Source organism: Adiantum capillus-veneris, chromosome 23 (genome assembly GCF_014529385.1).
Source record: "Adiantum capillus-veneris isolate H3 chromosome 23, ASM1452938v2, whole genome shotgun sequence".
NCBI classification, from domain to species: domain Eukaryota; kingdom Viridiplantae; phylum Streptophyta; class Polypodiopsida; order Polypodiales; family Pteridaceae; genus Adiantum; species Adiantum capillus-veneris.
This window is the reverse complement of record NC_140953.1, coordinates 70,551,925-70,573,683: the sequence shown is the minus strand read 5'-3', so window position 1 is coordinate 70,573,683 and position 21,759 is coordinate 70,551,925. Positions and strand designations below refer to the sequence as shown.

Below are 21,759 nucleotides of genomic sequence, written 5' to 3'. Positions count from 1 at the left end.
GACACGCTTGACATAGGAATAAGTGAAGTCCTTACATGAGAATGGGTACATGGTAGAAGTTAAAAAGGTTGTTGGAGAATGTAAGTCCCTCTACAGAAGGAGCTAAAAAGGAACACGGGTACAAGGGTACGAGTGAGACATAGGTCTTCCATGTCGAAAGAAGATTTCACGATAACTAGTAAAGCATTAGAGATGAAAGCAACAGTGAGTGAAGAGGTTGTTCGAGCAGAGTAAGTCCTAGAAAGTTTTAATTGTTCTCATGTGCTAATGTCACAGAGGGTTCTATGTACTGTGTGGAGATCCAAAGAGCACCCTCTTGTAGCTGCCATAATTTTGTAAAGCAGGAAGCGCAAGGAAAGCCCTATCTTACTTGTAAACACTAATACTTTGTGTTTCTCTGCGTTTTGGGAATAGTACTTTGTGTTTCTCTGCATTTTGGATCTGAGCCAAAATGAGCATATGTTCATTCATTATGAGGAGGTTCACAATGCTCTTAAGCCACATTCAAACCTACCCTTGCTTGGAGTAGTGCGCAACATACTAGTCACATTTCTTTTATCTATTTTTCCAACTAATTTAGAGAGACTTCACAAATTAGCATTTATCTATCTTACCCCCCTCCAATAGATTGCCCTAAATCTTCTGCTAGCTGTTTTGCTTGCATTTTTTTAATTTTGTGTAAGCTTTCGCCGTTTTGTATCGATCGGTAATTGCTCTCCACCGACATTCTACCAACAAAGGATCATTTCATTCTACTTGCAAGTGTCCTTTTCATGAATGGTGGGAATATCTCTGAGAAATCAATTTGTTGAATATATCAAATTTGGGCAGCTTCCTCTTCATCTTTCTTTATGGGTGTAATGATAATGAACTGCAGTGACAAACAGCTTAATTGATATTAGAAAGTTGTAAGAGATTGCAAAAGAATTTTCTAGAAGTACAACAAAATTCCTTTAATCCCTTCCGAAAACACAGCTAGATATGTGGCACCCTTCTAAACCTTTGGAGCCATGGCAAGCACTTGTACTACACATGCAGAAACACCCCTTTTGTACAATTTGCATTCTGCAGTCATGTATGGATGCATGTTATCTTCTTGGAGAAGTCCTACAACGCCCTCTCTCATGGACATCATAAGCTTCACTAAGCTTTCTTCGTGCATCAGCTCACTACCAAGCTATCCCTAGCAACTGATGTAACATTACTGCATATATTTGGCCTCCTTTTCAGCTTGCACCAGAGCCCTGACTTGGTATGAAGGGTTGCACCAGTTACAAGCTCTACGTCCTCAGGAGAACCACGAAGCTCAAAGTTGAATTTTTGCATAACCATCACTAGAGCGATTGTGGATTCCATTAGAGCAAATTGGTCTCCCACGCATTTGCGAGGACCGCCACCAAATGGCAGAAAGGCAAAATCGGCCATCACCTGCAAAAGCAGCAATCAAGGAGCACAAAAAATGTATTAGCAGAAAGCTATACTTGAAGCTTCGTAGTATCAGCAGACAAGCCTTAGTAGAGAAGATTGGCAAGTTAATAGTACTAAACAGGCAATGGTAACAGGAGTACCTCATTTGCATAAAGACTATTCTGGCCTCTCTTCGGATCAAATCCACCCCAACCTTCTATGTCATCTCCACTCTTCTCTTCAAGGAACCTCTCTGGCTCAAACTTTTCTGGATTATCCCAATAATAAGGAGACCTGTGCAAATTATACACCTGCAAAACAGAATGAAGGAAAAGCGTCAAGACAAGAATGATCTGATAGGGCCTCGGTAGCAAGCCTTGAAAAAATAAATTCAGCACAGCACGCAAGTAGTTACCGAAATAAAAAGATCCACCCCTTTTGGGATCACATAGCCATTTGGATCGCCCTTGAAACCACCTACAGAGCACAAAGAAATATATGAAGAAGACAAGCCTCAGCATATCTAAGCTTAGTACTTACTGTCACAAAGCCTTCTATGTGATGCACTGCATATAGAAAGCTTAGTCACTGGACCTTGTACGTAATGCACTGAATATAAAAGGCTGAGTACATAACTTGATAAACAAGGTAAAATAGTGACAATGGCCTACACAAGATAATGGGAGAGTGTGTGTGGCCCCAAAGTTAATGCCACTCTTAAAGAGAGAAGAAGAAGAAGAAGAAGGAAAAAGGGAGAGGAGAGAGAGAGAGAGAGAGAGAGAGAGAGAGAGAGAGAGAGAGAGAGAGAGAGAGACCCTAGTTAATGCTTCTCTTAAACAATCCATCAAAACATTGACTTTGCCTTGTGGCCCTATTCAAGAAGCTCAATCAAACAATCCAAAATTGCTCACAACAAGCTTAATCCAGTAGTCCACAAATGCTAGCAAGAATGCAGGAGCGTACCAAGGCCTTCTATAGGCCATACGATCTCTATCCATTGTGGGAAACCTTGAAGACTGTGTGAGAGACAGACACAGATTCTGCAAAACAAGATACGAGTCTGAACTTGTTCACCTTTAATGCTTACCTGGTAGCGTATCAGGTTGTAGAGACCGTCGGATAAGCAAGGGAGGTTGTGGATACAGACGCAGAGCCTCTGCAACAATCAGGCGAATGTATCTGTGTGCAAATAAAGCATAAACATTGCATGTATTCAGAAGTAGAAGAAAGTCCAGCTAATGTAATGTCTTCCTTGGCACGAACTAGAATTTCTAACCCCCTACAACCTTAAATTCCTGATATCCTCCCAGGTGGGAACTCTTCCTTTGAGAACATTGTCCACCTCTTCTTGGGCCTTCATCACCTTCTCAGGATTCTGTTAGAAAAACTCACTATTTGATCAATAAAGACTTACTTTTTAGATTCCGAACCCTAGAATAAGTGGCGATTAAATTAATGAGGAAGCTCAATTTCAGAACCTGGGCAAGCATGAAAGTGGCCCATGTGAGTACGGCAGCAGTGGTTTCATGTCCTGCTATAAGCATTGTCATCAAATCATCTCGCAACTGCCATCACAAACAATATTTGAAGCTTTCTAGCCGAATACACAGAGGTGTTAAAGTTTGAAAATATGTTATGCTCCCTGACTGAAGTTTATACATGGCCATCGGAATGGCAATCTGTACCTGCCGGTCATCCGCGTCTTCTCCCCTCATGTCAACCAGAAACCTTAATAGGCTTGCATCCTATCACCAAAGTTGACAGTCATACTCTAAGCAAAAAATCTGCCTTGTCAACACTGGCTTACTAAAACAACCTCTGCACTCACCTTAACCTTTGAATAATCTCTTTGTTGCAAAGCCTCTATGTCTTCCTCCTGCATTGCACGCAGTATTGAAATTCAGGCATTTCAACCAAAAAAAGTAACAAAAAATAATGAGTGTACCAACTATTGATCACAACAATTCCCAACCGGGGCACCCAAGGGCCCCGCCTTTTGAGCTCGGCAAAGGACAGTTGCTTGAATGGTTGGTAGAGGGTGTGCATGCAATGTGGAGTGTGCATGGAAAGAGATGGAAAGGAGCCTGAGTTGAGAGGAGACAAAGAAAGAAAAAACGCTTTTTTGGGAGCTTTTGGGCAAGCACGGCGCAAGGACACAGAGAAGAGGAGAGTTCTGTTTTTGGGCTCAAATACTAAGGGTCTTTTGGGAAGGAGAAAAGAAGATCGTGCTCTAAAGAAGGGCAGTTTTTTCTTTGGCGTTTTTTGAATCAAGAGGAGCACCAAGAAGCTCCAAACGGAGACCAAACGGAGGAGAAGAAGAGCAAGCTTTGAAGGAGAAAGTTCCAGCATTGTACACAACAAATTCATGCAAATCAACAAGCCTTCAAATTTTCTCTTTTGTGTCATCTCATGCTCTCTATCTATCTCTCTCTCTCTTTTTCTTTGTGCAATTCCATGGGTGTGCATGTGTGCATCCCCTAATGTGGTCTATCGTGTGCAAAAGAGAGAAATTGTGAAAGAGTGGAAGAGGGTCGCAGAAATTTTCATTGCTCGGTGATGTTGAACTGCCTAATTGAGACTGATTGTGCTTAGTGTGAGAGGAATTGTGCAATTCATTGTGTGGTTGAAAGCGGATCGTGGTGCAGTGTGTCCTGAGCTATAGAGAGGCAACTATTTGTATATCGGGTGTGTTTTCCATTCCCCCTTTCCATCTTTTGGTGCCCCCACAAAGAAGCATCATCTGATTGGTCTTTGGTTGAAGCAAAAGCAGTATTTGAAGCTTGCAGAGATTGTGCGGTATGAGTTATGGGCCTTATTTCATAGGTAAACAGAATCCAAACGAGTGGATAGCAGATTTTTAGCTCTACATGATATCTCTACACATGCAAAATGATGAAAGCAAGTTGTAGACAGTTGCTCTAGTAAGGAGAGGTAAAGCGAAGGATATCTTTAATCTTCTCCTTAACATCAAAAAATATAAATAATTACTGGCACAAAGCCTTGTATGTAATGTACATACACACAAAAGATATTTCAAGGGAGCCTACAAAGACACTATTAATCTATAAGAAAGTATGAAGTATGGCCCTACCACCACACCTGTTTTAAGTTTAAACAATGTTGTCTGTAAAATGAACAGATCGCTGGAATGCGTATCAAGCGTATGGTATGAAAAAGAGAGGTTAGGCATTAGGCACGCAAATGGATGCAACCATGGGAGAAGAACAAACCTGGCGAGTCTCTCGTGCCCCCTTGATCAATCCATCAAGACAATCATTAATCACCTTCAAGTCCTCTTGAAACTTCCGTTGGCGAGGGACTACCAAGCTCGCAAAGGGTAGCTTCCAATATGGGATGTAGAATGTGGATCTGTGCTCAGCCTCATACAATGTACCATAAACCGCCTACACATTAAAAGCTAGAGCTGAGAAGCTGAACAGATCACTCCTAAAGAATAAACTAATTTTGACTCGTCTACATCAATGCTTATTTGGCATCCCAGTTACATGAGCACAGACGGTCATTGCCTGATTTAGTTTTGACACTAGGAAGCTTTGGGAGAATCAATCAAAATAACGTCAAAGGCCAAAACTGATAAGTTCCATCAGTCTCCACGAGAATTTCCTTGCTTCAAGCCCTTGATTGTTTTTAAAGTTCATTGTTCAAGTTCTAACAATCTTCAAGACCTGCCAGCACTCAAAGTCACCACAAGGCTAGAAAAGTTTTCCAAACATGGAAATCCTCCATCTCTTTCAATAAACATGAAGCAAGCAGGCCACGTAAACCACATGAATGGCTAGTCCAGCACACCAAAAAGTCTCACTTGGGTCTCCCATTTCAAGTGATTAATTTTGATACAGAAAAATTAAAATGCACTGAGAAGCAAAGGGGTATAAGAGTGTCGCTTGCCCTACAATTTTAGCAGACAGTTGTACTCGCTATCAGGTTTAATCAAGTAACAGGAACACTAAAACGGGCTCATGTATCGCCCGCACCCATACCTCGCATTGAACCATCTGAGACACTCATAGCTATGGCTCTCACTTCATTGCTACCCAACCCCATCGTACTGGGGCCAATTGATTAAAGGTCCCATCCTGACAAAACCCTTTCTTGTTTCCATTTGCAAGCTGTATAAGGCTCTCCTGTTTGGCTCTTTCCCCTTCCCATCTCCTGACATACGAGAGAGTGGGTGGTGTGTTTTCTTTGAGAATGGCTCTCACCAACAATACTCTCAACCTTCTGTGCTTTGCACCATTATGGTAGTGATAGAGAGCAATCACAATGTCCTCTGCCTCAAAGCAGTCATCTTGGCCATATGCAATCATTAACAAAGTACAGAAAAATGTAACACGATGAGCGTTTTACTCGCAAAACATGTCCGTGGCCTCCTACGTACACGTGTCGTTCTTTGTATCATAAAAGCAGAAATGCTTGGCTTAAGAGAAACACATACCTGTATGACCGGAGACATTTTTGCTATGCATTCAAAATCATAATTGAACACACTCAATCCAATAATGTCCAAAGCCAAGCTGGAATACTCTTGCTCCATGTCAACTTCAAAATCGTCAGATTGCTTTGCTTCAGCCTCAAGAAGCATAGTCTCAAACTTTTTCACAGCCCGGGCAGTACACTGACTGAAAACATTTACCATTGCCTCCAAATATGCAGTGTGAAATCCAGGAACAATGGCTGGTCAAAAGTAGCACACACAATCAAAAGGGGCATATATTGTTCTCTCGTTAAGAACTTGATTAGCTTCTAAACTGCATCAGCTGGGCTGTTAAAAACAAAGACACTATTGAGACTCGATAATTACGCCTCTTCCTTATCAAGGCTAAAAAGGCATCCTTACCCCGTCTCCTTACTTTCCAAGTATCTAAATCTGCCGGAATCAAGCCTTTTCCCATGATTGGCTCCAATATATCAGCAAGTACTCCCTGGAAAAAAATCAGCACAGCAAGAAACTCTGTTAAGCATCTCAATAACAAAGTAAGGACCAAGAGCAAATTAACGGCACACATGTAATAATCTATTGCAAATCAAACATGACACCTGTGAAGAATATATCCATGATGCAAAAGCTTCTTATGTTAGAGTTTCACCTCCGGTCCGGTGGTGGCTCAGATATCCCCCAAAAGCAGATTAGGGAGTGAGTGCTGTTTGGTGGCTGTGCCTGGCCGTATGTGAGCTAAACGTACCTTATCCGGCGGTACAAGCCACGTATGTGCCGGCCAGTAGGCTGGCTTGAGGCAGACCCCTATCCCTAGGTAGAGGTGCATAGTCTCCGTTCAGTGTGTTTTCATCACTTTTGTCACACTGATGATGTGGCATAGATATGCCAACTTGCTGATGTCGTCTCCTCTCTGCTGCCCTAGAGAGGCCTGCTGAAGAATCCCATTGGCTGCACAAGGTATGCAAAAGCTCAGACCAAACTGCACCCAAAGTAGTGGTCGTATTGGTCGCTGGTTTCTTCCTTATACAGATTTTCTTATAGTGCAGTTGCTATCAATGGTCGTATTGGTCGCTGGTTTCACCTCTCGAGATCTGTGCGACAGGGATGTCCTATGGCTCCTTACTTTTTCTTGTTCTTTGCGGAGGCTATGTCTTTATACTAGCGTGGCAGGACTCCTTCACTGCACGGTCTTCACATGCCAGTGCAAGGGGAACCAGATTTATTGGATCAAGAGTACGCAGATGATACGTTATGCTCATAATAGTCTGAAGCCAGAGCAAGCAGTCTATATGTAGAGTGTCCTAGGCATCCATCCTGCAATGCCCGTAAGGATGTCCCAAGCGACCGCTCTCGAAAATGTGCGATAAAGTCTTTGTTCATCCTATCAACTAAAGAAATGCAAGAGGATATTGAGGCATGATAGGTGAAGTCAGACTTTTCCAGCTGAAGCTGAGTGAGTGTCTCTCTAGTGTATGTCTCTCTATCTCCCAGGAATGCATCGCCTTGATAATCCTCAAGCCAACGCCGTATACAAGCAAGCCTATCCTGGAGCTGCCGCTCACGTCGAAACAAATCTCTACGTCTCTCGCCTGCAACATGTCTACAGACATCAGATGATGTAGCAAATGCAAGAAGCAAGCTGCTGAGCCGGACCACATGCAGTAGGAACATCTGCAGACCAAATCAACTGTAGCGAGTGGGTCAGCGAAGTATCCTGCAATACAGTATCAGGAATATGGCTCCTACCCTGACGATGTCTGGACCTGCAAAAGCAATGAGACAGGAGCATGATCAGACAAAACTGTGGCTGGCCAAATGGTAATCATGCCTCCCAGTGAAGCAACCCATGTCCCAACATAAAATCGATCCAAGCGCTCAAGCAACCTGCCAGTCTGCCTCCGAAAACCCCAAGTAAAGTTTAAGGACTGGGAGGTGCAGCCAAAGGAAGAAACATGCCACGCATCCTCTGCAAAAAGTGTAAACAAATAATCAATCCCATGCATCACGCTCCGATCTCGCAATAGAAGGTAGAGCAAGGGTTTCAACACACTGCCAATCCCCAGATGTCTCTACATTATTGAAGTCCCCTGCCATAATCCAAGAGTCCACAGTAGGTAATGCATGCGCAATCTGGTCCCAAAACAAGGCTCTCAAGCGAGCACGAATCGGGGCATAAATGCATAGAATACCAAGTAATCTCTCACCAATCTGCAATGAGATCCACATAGCCCGGCCTCGAACTAGAGTACCATGACCTCTAACAGAATTCCTCCATCGAGAACCCACAGAAATACATACGCCACCACTTGTCTGATGATCCCCTACTGCTATCTCCCAATATGTATATGAATTTCTAGGAAATAGCTTCCTACATGCATGAAATCTCTGCTCAGATAATTTGTGCTCTTGCACCATCAAAATATCCACATTACTGGATACATGAGTACGTAGATCTCTTCTCAACAAATTCGGCATGGGGCCATTGGTGCTAGAGTGATGCAACCCATTGTAACAAACTGCTGACCTGTCAAAGCCTAAAGAATGGAGTCAACTTACAGATGTGGCCGAGGGGCCTAAACCCTAATTTCTGCCAGAAACCTTAATTGTTGAAACCCTAATTTTGGAACCCTGATTGCTGAAACCCTAATTCTGGAAACCCTAATTTCTTGTGACAGTGGTATCAGAGCATTGTCACAAGGCGGGCACCACATGCCAATAGAAAAGAACAGACTGAACAAACTTTTAGCACTTCAATAACAACTGAACTGAAAGAGAGAGACGACACGCGACACGGAGTGGGAAATTCCACCCCAGAGAGTATTGGCCCCAAACCTTGGCGCCCCTTTCGGTATTTCTTTATATTGCATCATCGAAGTACAAGCCGGTACTCCAGACTCTGCACCTTCTCCAGGAAGCATGCCAGAGAATGAGCCCTAGCCTCATATTTAAAGGCCCTTGGCCTAAAAAGCAGTTTACATGAAAAGCTTTCAAAATCAAAAGCTTCTGGTCCAAAAAGCAGTTTACATGATGTTTTCAAACTCAAAAGCTTCTGGCCAAAAAGCAATGCCCAAAAGCTGCCTGCGTAAGTCACGGAAATCCGTACAGCTTGCCACGTTATCGGCCAGCGCAAATTTCGGAAATCAGTCTATTGCCCTTAGGGTTAGGGTTAGGGTTTCTGCAGTTTTAGGGTTAGGGTTTCCAGAATTAGGGTTTGCAGGTTTTAGGGTTTCAGAAATTAGGGTTTCCAGAATTAGGGTTTCAGCAATTAGGGTTCCAAAATTAGGGCTTCAACAATTAAGGTTTCTGACAGAAATTAGGGTTATCATTTGCGCTGTTAATTGTTATCATTTGGGTTAGCACCTTGGCTATACTTGTACTTGAAAATCCTTGGCAGTATTGTCGGTTGTACTTTCTCTTTATAAATCATAGTCGCTGTAATCTCGATCTGTAATTCCAATCATGGAACATATTCCAGTTATACTTACTTCTCGTCCAGTCTTCTGAATCTGAATCTGAACCTTAATTCCAGTACATATGTTTGATTCTCATTTCAACATCCAAATTCCTGTCTAGTTTCTGATTCCTGTCCAGTCTACTGTCTGAAATCTTCCTACACTAGTAGCTGAAATCTTCTAACACTGGAATTAGCTGTCTCAAGAGATCAGCTCCAATTCCAATCAAACTCCTCCACATCAAACTCTGGGGTCCATCAATCGAGTACCAACAGTCTACTCCCAGATATGATAGGGGAGCGAGCAAGAAGAGTATGTACTGAAGACATCCGATAACTGCACCAAGAAGATTCCCCTACCCAGCATGTTGAGCTCCAAGTGCAGACTGAATCCAATCGCGATGTTTTTAACCATAATCCGCATCATTTCATAACTCTCAAAAAATAAGACTTTGGTACGAAAATTGAGTTATGCCGTACTGTTGACCCATGGGTCAACACTCCCCCCTCCGAATTCATGTCGTCCTTGACATGACCTGATTGTCAATGTTGGTGCGTTCTTGGTTGTCGTTTTTGCTTTTGTTTGCTTCACTGCTTGTACATTGTCTTTTGGATGACTCTGTAAATTTCTTACTAGAATCTCTTTTGATGTCCATTGCTTGTCCGCCTTACTATAACTTCAGGAATGTCTTAAGGCTTTGAGTCTTCAATTGTCTACCTTCTCATGACTCTAGCCAATGGTCCAAACTTCAAAGCCCTCCCCTAGAAGTACCTCCCTCTGAAGTCGGGCTCTGGTCTCTCTGCACTCCTCATCATACCAACTATTCTAGGGTATGCTCCAAAACGTCGTCACTGCCCAGGTTCAGTGTGTGGGTATGCCTTTGTTTCTACATCCTGTACAATGTAGTGTCTCTGGCAATATATAAGTGAGCTCCCCTAGAGATCTCCCCGTATTCTTTGTGCATAAGCGTCTGTAGATACCATCTATGTAGACAAAATCAGTTTCTAAAGTAAAAGTGTATCAGGTATGAGTCTGATAAAGAGAGTATGAAACTAGGCTGAGCCAAAACATAATCCATTGTATTAGTTCCATGTCTTTAAGGAAAACAAGTGAATCCACTCAACGCTAGAAATCTCTGGAGGCCATTCACCATGTGCAGTCCCCAAATCTATCAGATATCCCCCATCTCCAGTGTGATCTTCATCCTGCAAACACCTAGCAATCCCATTTCACTGACATCCAATTCTCTCAACATTACCTCTGAGGTATCGTAGAAAGCTATCTGAGACTGACTCGTCCTCGCATTCAAGTCTCCCAAAAGAATGACATCTTCATCCCTACAAAACCCCATATGTCCTCATCCAATATCATGTAGAGTGACTACCCCTTGGGCGATGCATAATGAGATGTGATGGCGGCAAAATAGCATATTGCAATGTAGATTGGCCTCCTTGTCTCCACTCTCACTCTGACCCACATATATCTGGTCCGAACAATACAAATGAGGGGGTTGAGCTCCTCCCTGAATAGGACTGCCACACCTCCTGACCCCCGTCCTCTATGTGTTGATCTCACATCCTGCCTATAATTAGTCTCCCAATGGTATCCTATCACTCTAGGTAATGTGCCGCCCGGAGCCTGATGCGCTTCCGACTAAAAAATAATGTCTCTTCCATTAAAGCTATCCTCAAATGCGCCTACATCTTGCTTCATTGATCCATTACAATTCCATGTTGCCATTTTATGGCTAGTCCCATAGGTCTCGCACCGTCATGCGGTGCGCTTTTCCAACACCACTACTCTCCCTCCCCTGTAGAAAGAAATTTTCCCTTTCTCCCTCGCCGGCTTTGATCTCCGGCATCAACTCTTGTGTGCGACTTGTGTTAGAATGAGGTCATCACCCAAAAATATCCCAGTTTGCTTCTTGAGTGTTGGTTTCTTTTTCAGGAATTCCTTCCTAGCTTCTAGCGTAGGGAAACGTATACTCAGTGCTCTTTCCTTGGGCCTTCCTTTCTCATCACTTCCCTTCTTGCCAATTCTCCAAGCACCTATGTGTGTGGGTTCAAAAATACCCATGTGCTTCAAGAGCTCTTGCACTTCTTCTTCTACTTTTCCAGTGTCTTTGAGACATGTAACACGCACATGAAGGGCTCTAGTCTCTCTCTTTTGCTCCTCCTCAATTGTCATATTGATGATAGTGGATGTAGCTATCACTTCAAGCATCTTATCTTTTCCTTTCTTTCCGTCCTCGATCCACTTTTCAGCTTTATGAACCTTCTCTTGTGTTTTGATACATGCTCCATTCATGAAGAGATTGTCCGTGCCTTCTACTCTTTCTCTTCCCGTAGAGTTTCACCTGCTCCTTAATGCTTTCGAGCTCATGTCACGAGGCTGTGGCAACCACTAACCTTAGTTGTTGGTTTCTTTCCCTTGATTTTTATTTAATTTTTGGGACCCTCTTTTTGAAGTCACAAATGGCCGGACATTGTGTGGCCAGTGTAAAACGGCCGACGGCCGAGAGTTTCACCTACAGTTGGGAAGGGCACGTCGCCACAAGATGGTCGGGCCAGCCGGCACTGGAATCCGAGCAGTAAAACAGTCTCTAGGCTCAGTTCAAAGTCATTTAGGCCACCTCATTACACTTATAAGTCGGTGGTTACTAGGAAATTATCTCAAAAGAGGCAAATTGGACACATGGTGGCTCCAGATGCATTTGCCAGAAGCATCAGCAAGAGGGGCACCCATTTCAAGAGAGCGCTGATTTTTGCCCATAAGTGTACTACAGTGTGTGTGTGTGTATGAGTGGTGGGTGCGGGTGCAAGTGATCACAGCTTTTATGGAAAGCTTGCCTTCTCCCTTGCTCTGTATAGCACGACGATTTGCTCTCACGCATCTCTCTCCCCTTTGCACATATGGTAATGCCCCACTAGTTGGGTTTCTCACATGACCATGTACAATTCTTGGGGTTTTATGCGTGTTTGCCAAGGCAAGAGCCTTCTGTACAAGAACCGGATTAGCTAATTGCTAATCCCCTTCAGGTACGCACAGTTCCATCGCGAAGGAATGCGAAAACGGAGAGTTTTCTCATGTGAAAACTCGTCCAATTTACAAGGGAATTGTCTCATTAAAGAAGAGGGTTCCTCTTCACAGGACAGACAAGCTATTTCTCCAATGTTCGAGGTTGGCGAAAGTTCACGGCCACCCTTGTCTGTACCTTTTGTTGATTTGAATGCTCCACAAGGTCAAGGGTTTATGGCTGGGCAACTAGACGAGGCACAGTTGGTTGCTGCTGTGAATGTGCTCTCTCGGTTGGTGCAGAATCCTAGGTTTATGGAATATCTGCAAGCGCCGTCAATGTCACAACAGACAAGGAAACCGCCTCATGCAGTAGAGCCTATTGAGGCTCAAGCCCAGGTCCCTTGCATGCCTTAGCAGGATGGGGAGCACTCACATGTTGCGGAGTCACGTGGGGCTCCAAGACAAGTACCTTTTGTCCATGAACAGGTGGTTAAGACGCCTATTCCACAGGCTTTGCCAGTTCAGCCCGCCACCTTTGAGAGTCCGTATGTTGCATTAAATGGACAGGGAACGAGTTTCCACGGAATGCATCAGGTTTTTCCAACACCCACGGTACATCCTGTGTATTTAGGGGTGGATCCATGTTCCAAAGTATGGCTGGTTATGCGCGTGGAAACCAACAATAAATGCCAGGAACAGTTTTTGGGGGTATGCAAGGCACGATGCTGAACCCCATGTATGGTAGTATTGGCATGCAGCAAGGGTTTCAATGCAATCAGGGCGAGTTTGGGGTGCCACGGGGCAATTTTGGCATGGCTGGTTTTTCTGGACAGCAGCCATATATGGCACCAATGACGCAAAATGTCAATGGCCAAGGAATGCCGATGATCCCGATTACAGTGCCCATGTTGCAGACAATTCCCTATGACAATTTGGGGGCACTAGAAAAGCCAAAAGCCTACAAAGAAGGCGGTGCAACGGTAAAGCTTGACACTTTCAGCACCTTTGAGGATAAGGCAAAGGCTCTTACTTTCCTCCAGCAATTTGATACAACTTATGCAAGAGGGAATTTTACAAAGGCCTCTAAGGTCAGGAAAGTTGCCAATTTCTTGAAAGGCAATGCGCTCACATGGTGGACAAATATATGGCATGCAATCGAGGACGTTTGCAATTTAAAGAGGGGGGTATGTCACGAGGCTGTGGCAACCACTAACCTTAGTTGTTGGTTTCTTTTCCTTGATTTTCATTTAATTTTTGGGACCCTCTTTTTGAAGTCACAAATGGCCGGACATTGTGTGTCCAGTGTGAAACGGCCAACGACCGAGAGTTTCACCCGCAATCGGGAAGGACAGGTCGCCACCAGATGGTCGGGCCAGTCGGCACTCGAATCCGAGCAGTAAAACAGTGTAATCTTGGAGTGCTCTGAGTAATGCCCTCAAGAGAAATCTATGTCAAACTGCTGAATGAAGGCCAAAGCCCTCGGAGCATCTCGGAACCCAGAAAAGGAGTCAAACTTAATCGACTGTCCACCTTCTTTGAACTCTTTTACTTTCTTGCTTTTATCTTCGAGAAAGTCATATTGGTTGGCTCTGTAAAAATGCTTCTTCTTTGCATAAAACATGTGATCGCCGGAGTCCAAACTATCTGAGGATGACTCCTCTGTAGAATTGTCAGAAACTGGGCGAAATCTAGGTTTCTTTGCCTTTTTCTTGCCCTTTCCAAAGCGTTGCTTTTTGCTTCGCTTTTTGCCTTTTTTGTCTCTTCGCTCGAGTCAAAAGAGCTAGAAGAACTGTCAGAAGAAGAAGAAGAAGAAGAACTGGGAAGTCCTTCAAATCGTACACGCTTCTTCTGCTTTCTTGCCGATGCAAAAGAAGATTGACGACCCGATAACCCGGGAAGTCAGTCCCTTTCTTGTGCTTTTTCTCTTGCTTTTTGGATTTGTTGTTTGCATCCAAAAGGCGGTTGATCTGTATCTGAACCACCTCTTGTAATTCTTGCTCTGTAAACATCCTCGGAGAAGGAGGTTTCTTGGTTGCCGGTTTGATGGGTGGTTCTATGGCTTTCTGCCACTGGGTGTGCACTTCTGCGATGGATTGCTGAGACAAAAATTTTGAAAATTTCAGATCCTTCATCATCTACTTTATTGCCTCGTCAACTAGCTGTCGACGTTCCATCTCTTCAATCTCGAACTGAGTAGGCTGAGGTGGGCAGTACTCTTCCTCTGTTTGATCATGAGAATCTTTCCGTGATCTCCTCCTGCATTCGCAGATGCAGAAGAGGTCGACTGATTCTTGTTGGAATCCATAAGTGCCGCGAAAAAAGGATCGGATTTCCCGGTAGAAAGAGAAATCGACCGTGCTCTAATACCACTGTAACAAACTTGGACATTCCAAGTCAAGACTCTACCGCGACACAACAGAGATTCACTTCAAAACAGTTCACAAGTCGACAAGCCCCGGCGTAGTTCCGTGCCCAAAGGTATTGGCCCCAAAGACTGGCGCCCCTTTCGATATTTCTTTTTATATTAATCTGTGTTTAAATACAAGAGAGTAGGCAAACGCTCACTCTCAGACTCTGCGTCCAGATGCTCTGAGTAATGAGGCCTAGCCCACATATTTATTGGTACAAGGGATCCCCAAAAGCAGAGCCCCAAAATCTTTTAAAATTTAAAGCTCCAACTCAAAATCATTATGCCCAAAGGCTGCTAGTGAAAATCAGCCAATGTAATTTGTGGAGATCCGTACAACGTACGAACTGCCACGTCATCAACGTAATTTCCGACGCAAAATCTGGGCTGCCACATCAGCATGTGTGTGTGTGGGCACTACCACGTCATCAATTTGTGACAATCTGCTTCGTTCCCTGCCAGATGTATGTGCCTAGAACTCCGACCCACGGGTTCAAATACCGATAACTTGAACTCCAACACAAGGGTCCAAATTATTTTTAGGAAGCACTGTTTGCCCCTCTCTTCCACTCACAAGCCTCTCCCTGGCTGAAGCTCCTGGAGGCAACAGTCTCCACTTGACTAGAAAGCAGAAGTCCTTGCCAGCGTAGTCTCCACCACACCAGCAGATTCGTTACTTTCCTTCCCTAAGCCATTATCACTTGTTTCCTCATTATGCTTGCCATTGCCTTTGTCCTTTGTAGAGTCTCTGTCGTTGCCTTTGGATCAACAATCTTGAGACAAATGACCACGCTTCCCACAATTGTAACAACGGTTGTTGGTCTTCTCTCTAGAATCCGAAGCAGCAAGTGCTTCAACACCTTTCTTAGAAATCTGGATTTTTCCTTAAGTTATTAGCACGGTTTCCTCCTCAATGAGAAATGAGTTGAGATCATCAAATTCCAGTTTTTCCTTTGTGATTTGTAGCCGAAGTGTCCTAGATACCGTTTCTACGCCTTAGGCAACTTCGTGAGTACCAAAGCAGCTAATTGAGTATTGGTCACTGTCACAAACAGGAGCACATAGCAATATAAAATATACTCGGATAAATAAAATTTATCAGTTAATATTGAAGCCAAAGGATATATATATATATAGAGAGAGAGAGAGAGTGAGAAGATCGACACAGTACTGGGACCAGAAGATGGGCTGGTCCCCCCCGTAATAGTATCTTCATTATTGAGGAGAAGTCTATACAAGCACTTGAAACGAACGTATTACCACGTTCGTTCTAGAATAAGACTTGATGGTTCCTGGAAGCCTTGGCTTCCTATTCCTAGGGCAAAACCCTATTCCAAGGAACTCCGTTCCTTATTCCAAATCCTCGAGAATCAAGGTTCTCGCCTCTGGACCTCACCTTCCAGACTCAGGGTATGGCATCCCTGCAACTCTTTTCTAACTCTGTTTCCAGAGTCCTCTTCCTGCAGAATAACTCCGCTTTCCTGGACACGAAGTCCTTCCCTTGGGAATTTCAATTTCCGGATCACATCTCGAGAGTCTACCTCTCTTCGATCCGTGGATCTGCTTCCCAAACTTGGGTACGAAACCCTTGGGCTGATCTGGCTCTAATTCCTTAGACCGCTTTCTCTTGCAGAGGCTCATGTCTTCCTCTACTTCTACTCCCTCACTAAGAGGAAGTACACCTGCAAACAAATACTCAGAGTTCATAACATGAAAATTGTTACCTTCAAAGTCTCGACGCTCGAAACGCAATTCGGTTCTGAAAAGCAATTCCCCGGAAGAGATCTCTACAGAGAAAATCCTCTCTTCCAATCCTACACACAAAAGAGGTGTGTTCTCGGGTTCCTTCTCGTAAATCAGCCCCGTCTACGACGTTTATGCGTTGAAAACGAAGAAAAACAGTAACTTGTCGCGATAGAAACACGCTTCGTAGGCACTTCTTCGCAAGGGAACTCGCGCACTGGGTCTTGGCGACATCTGGTACACTTGGGGCAGCCATGGGCATCATCGGCAACGTCTTCTTTGCAGATGAAATCTGCAACAACATCTTCTCCTTGCGAAAACTGGTCTTTTCTCTGGGAGAGAGCGTGTAGATGCTTTTATAGCTCCCTGGCCACGACAAAGATAGCAGAGCATTGGCTGCTCGCGTAAAGATCGCGACCGGGTTTTTTTTTTCCAAAAAAAAGAGAGAGAAGATTCGATGGCTGGTTTTTACTGCTTTATTTAATTGTAGGCTGCCCACTTATTAAGTGGGCAACCGGTCACCTTTAAAAATGGTCTGAATCTGCCCAAAAACTCAATAAAACCTTATAAGTTAAAAACAATGCTTTCACAGCACTTCCAGACGTCCCTGGATGCAATCACATGCATAGTTGCAATGCAGACATAGACTTCCTCGCGGGAAAGCATCTGCTTTCCCGAAAAGCAATCCCGCTTTCTCAAAAAGCATCTGTTTTTTCTCAAAGTTTCCTCTGAACCCATCTTCATTCAAGTGCTTGCTTTTCCTTGTGCACAATTCTAACACAATTCCGAATTTCCTCCTGACTATTGATATTCCCTTTCCGATGCACCCGTCACCCACCTTGTGACGGATTAGGAATACCCATCACTTAGTCCTTTCCTACCGAACTTACGGTACAATCTCCTTCGCGATGCTCTATGTCACCCATCCTATGACGCATCAGAGATGTTCGTTCCCGGATGGTCGGATACTTCTTTCCGATGCTCCCTGTCACCCATCCAATGTGACACATCAGAAGTACTCGTTCCTAGTGGCCTTACAGATATTCTCGTTCTTAGTGATCCCGTCATTACTTTGAATGACGCACTAGGAATACTCTGTACTCGGACGTCTCCAACGACTCTCACTTAAAATTCCAATAATTCATTTAGAATTAATTTTCCTGGTGTTCCAAACAAGAAAACCCTCACTTATAAATCCAATAATTCATTTAGAATTATTTTCCTGTCAGATAAAGCCAATTTAGCAACAGTCACTGCACTTTTCATAGCCAATAGTTGATCATAAATAACCTTAGCCTTCAAAGAAATGATTGCATGGAACTTCCGGTTGGAAACTTCATGGCAACTGACTGTCCAAGAAGGGTGATTGCTTGCATCATAGAATCCCGATCAAACATTCCGACAAGCTTGAACCAGATATTGTTGGCAGTCTTCAAAGTCTGTATGGCTAGAGAAATTTCCTTAATAAGAGATTCCACAATGGCCGACATTGCATTCGCATTACTCGCATCCCAATCAACACATGATGTTTGATACTTTCATCTTGAAGGCGTGTGTACTTGTTGTTGGGATCCCTCGTAGGATGGAGCTTCGAGCAGTCGACTATGTCTCATAAGCCTTTCCGCGTGAACCAAAGTCGCATAGTCAAGTTCCAGTAGTCATCGCCGTTCGGTCTGTCGCTGGCGCTCGAGCAAGGGGGGGGGCATGTTGAAGTTGCTAGATCTGGAAGTGATCCCTTCTCGCACTCCAAAAAGGGTAGCAGCAAAGTCCAAGCAGTTCCACAAACTCTCCAAAAATTTTGAGCTTCGAAATCCTCTCCTTCCAAGCCGCTCCAAAACACCATCAAGGCTCTTGCAAGTCATCTACCCGTCTACCCAAAGCCAATCCAGAATTTGTTGCCCTTCGTGAACCTCTTACACACCTCCCAAAGCTGATCAAGAGGAAACAACATTCCTTTGATGCCATTCTCTAGGCTTCACCCCTAAAGAAATTGAGGGTGCCTTTGTAGGTTGAGTCACCAAGGGAGGGAAAATAGGGGGGTTGTCGGCAATGAGGGGAAGAAAACGCAGCAACGATTTTAAGCGCTGTCTGCGCACAAGGGGGGAGGGAGGATCGTCACCGGCAAGAGGGCCACAATGTTGCATGTTCTTAAAGATTTCCGTCTTGGATGTCCAAGCTGGTTGTGATGACAAAGCCTCCAAGCTCATATGAGTCGAAGATCGCCGTCATGTTTTGTTCGCGTGTTCCGTTTCCTAGTCCATTGTCAAGGGAGCAAAGGGAAAAGTTTGATTCCAAGTCCAACCGGAAAAAATTTGTCAGCTACAAATCTTTCCAAGGGCTATCGACTTTGATCCAGAGTGGAAGGAGATCATGGTTAGCCCTGATGCAGTCTTCGACGAGCATGTTCCTTTCAAGGGGGCTTTGGCTCTTAGGTCTTCCAAATTATCCCCAGATTACCTCTTCTTGGTGATCCTGATGATAATTTCTCTCCTCCATATGATCAACCCTCTTCTCCGGTTCGTAGTCTTCAAGCTCCAGAAGTTGATAAGCAATCTCTTGCTAGTGATACAGTTAATGAAGGTTCTTGTATAGTGTTGTTGATGTATAGTGTTGTTGATGAGGAGGAGATATCTGATGCTCCCGATAATGAGGGTAAATTAGTCAAGTTGCCACAAGAATCTACCAATAATTTTCCACCAGATTCCAAGTACTATGAGGCGGTCTTGACGATTGAAAAAAAATTGAGACATATGCAGCACCTTTTACAAGTGAACTATGCCCCGATGTCCTCAATGTCAAAGATATGCCCCGATGTCCTCAATGTCAAAGATGCACAACCCCTTTCAGTTGAGAATGCCCTTGCACAGCCGAAGTGGAAAGAGGCCATGAAGGTAGAGCTTGATTCCATCAAAAGAAATTATTTGAGGCAGTTCATCCCCAATCCAATCAAGGGGAAGGTCATTAGTGTCAAGTGGGTCTACAAGACCAAGTACCTATCAGATGGTTCGTTCATAAGCTCAAGGCTTCATTGGTAGCGAAAGTCTTTTTCACAACGACCTGGTAGTTGCATTTCATAGAGCAAATGTTGCAAACGCAAAAAGTACTGTTCCTGTCCTTGTGCAAAAAAACAGACTCAAGGATTCATTCTTTCCTTACACTTATCCTAGCTCACAAGATAAAGAATTCAAAGTCTTCGTAATGAAGATCCTTCCATCCATTACAACCAAAGAACTCATAATTTCTGAAGTCCTTAAAAACCAGAGAAATAGATGCTGACATTTCAGACTACCTTGTCATACCCGAAAGCATTTTCACGAAGGATGTGTCGCGCCACAACTGGGTCAGAGATCACAACAAATGCTTTTGGTCCAAATGCGAGCTTGTAAACAGGACCATGCTGCAGAGGAAAACATTTGAAATATAAAGCTCGAACTCTGTTCCAAACCAAAATGACAGGCTCCCTTCAGGATGGGGCGAAAAAGACATTGCACTAGTCTTATGATCAAAGAAGAATCCATGAGAGGAAGAAAAAATCCTAACCTCGATGAACCAGTCATATAGTGCAAAGAAAAGGGGTCTCCCAAAAAGATCCGAAACTGCACCTTCCGCAACCGGCATATTTGTAAGGGTCCCTTGGTTCAACAAGTTGGTGAGAAGGTTGCTTGCGTTATCAAGAAGAGTTCGCTGTTCAACTTTCCCCTTCTTAACATCATTCTGCCCTGCTTGGGACCTGTTAATTGATAAAATTATACATAGGCAGGGCAACCTTGATACATAAATCAGCGTCGTAAATTATGGCATCCCAAAGCAAGGAGGCAACTAGACAATCCCAAAGACTGATGCAGAAAAGTCCAATATGGACTCAAACAGAAGGATGACTAACACATGAAACATCTAAGCTATGAGACTAAAGCTTAACCTGTCGCCCAAGTCCTAGATTGAACATAGCTTCCCTATATGTGTGACTTAAGCTTTACCCTATTTTCCAAAAACAGAGCTACATCGCACAAGCAAGCTCTTTTTGCCAGAGCTCTTTGTTATCCGCAGTCATATATTCTCTGAAAGATCATCCAAGAGGCTTCAGTATAAAATCTAGGTCAAAAAAATACGAGAAAATGCATATGCATCGAACGCACCATGAGAGTTTGCACTAAGCTTGAGAGCATTGAGACCCTCCAAATGACAGATTCTAGTAAGAGAAAATTTATGAATATGTATTGAACGCAACATCAGAGTATGCAATAAGCTCAAGAGCATTGAGACCCTCAAAATGACAGAATCTAGGCCAAATAGATAAAAGAAAAGTTATGGATATACATTGAACGCACCATCATAAGCTTAAGGGCATTGAGACCCTCAAAATGACAAATTGGGCTAACAATGGGCTTTAGTTTCAATCAAGCAAGAGTGCTCCTCAATGATCCTAAAGAAGACGGTACAGAAATTGATACATAAATCTTGCCCCATTGTGAAGCTTGATTGCCATCGAAGTCAACGACCTGGAAACCGTACTAGAATGCAGGGAGGTTTCTACGAGGTGTTCAATCCAGGGATTATTCCTTGTGATAAGCCACGCATTGCTGCCATAAGGCTTTCTGAGCAAGTGTTCACCCAAAAACCCCTTCAAAAAATAGAGATGATGCAGAGACCGTTAAGCACAAGAATCGAGTACCTGATTAAGTGGAGCTTTTCACATGTTCTCTTGTAGCGGTATGCCCTTGTGCGGATGACCTGCAACGAGGAGGCATAACCCTCATCCACCTTGAGGCCACCAGCTGTGCAGGTGCTATGGGAGAAGCTTGTATTGAGCAATGCAGACATATCTCCTCAGCTTACAATTGGCGACGGCGAGAGAGAAGGTTGGCGATGCCAATATCACTTATCATGGCCGACCAATTGACTGTGAGCGCCTTCATGGGGAGTGGGAAGTCATTGGGCCCTTGGGGACTGACTTTCAAAGCAAATGCCATATATCAACTTTAATGTGTTAGTGGAAGCACATAGAAAACTGCTTTTCGAGTTGTCAAGGGTTAACAGGAGGTTACTCATCCTCGTAGTCTTTACCAAACCGCTTGCTCGATCAAAAAAATCTGGAAGTGGTTTAGCCATGTAGTCCCAGTAATCATAAAATAATGGAAGTCATCTAGGCTCCAATTTATGTTAGTACAAGTTGGCACCATTGCAACACCCCTCTTCAAACCAACGTATCCATGGTAACACGTTCAGCTCGATAGCCAAAAGAGCATGAACAATGGCTATCGACCAATTCAAAA

The 21,759-nt window shown here is 43.8% G+C and overlaps 1 protein-coding gene across 1 annotated transcript; it reads right to left on the bottom strand.

Moving 5' to 3' along the window:
- Positions 1-877: 877 nt before the first annotated feature.
- CYP97B3 (cytochrome P450, family 97, subfamily B, polypeptide 3) lies at positions 878-21,444 on the bottom strand. Its single transcript, XM_086496545.1, has 14 exons — positions 21,159-21,444; positions 20,027-20,216; positions 19,776-19,883; positions 6,266-6,350; positions 5,864-6,102; positions 4,638-4,811; positions 3,236-3,283; positions 3,093-3,152; positions 2,886-2,972; positions 2,694-2,782; positions 2,495-2,586; positions 1,823-1,884; positions 1,569-1,718; positions 878-1,428 (listed from the first exon to the last, which is right to left on the bottom strand). The coding sequence occupies exons 1-14, from the start codon at positions 21,305-21,307 to the stop codon at positions 1,162-1,164; spliced, it is 1,800 nt and encodes a 599-aa protein (XP_086352671.1). The 5' UTR covers positions 21,308-21,444; the 3' UTR covers positions 878-1,161.
- Positions 21,445-21,759: the final 315 nt, after the last annotated feature.

Coding starts and splice junctions, on each gene's coding strand:
- CYP97B3 (XM_086496545.1), bottom strand. CDS start 21,307: ATGTCTGCATTGCTCAATACAAGCTTCTCCCATAGCACCTGCACAGCT. Junction 19,884..20,026: donor TATATGACTGGTTCATCGAG/GTTAGGATTTTT, acceptor TTTCCTCTGCAG/CATGGTCCTGTTTACAAGCT. Junction 3,153..3,235: donor GAGATTATTCAAAGGTTAAG/GTGAGTGCAGAG, acceptor CTTTGGTGATAG/GATGCAAGCCTATTAAGGTT.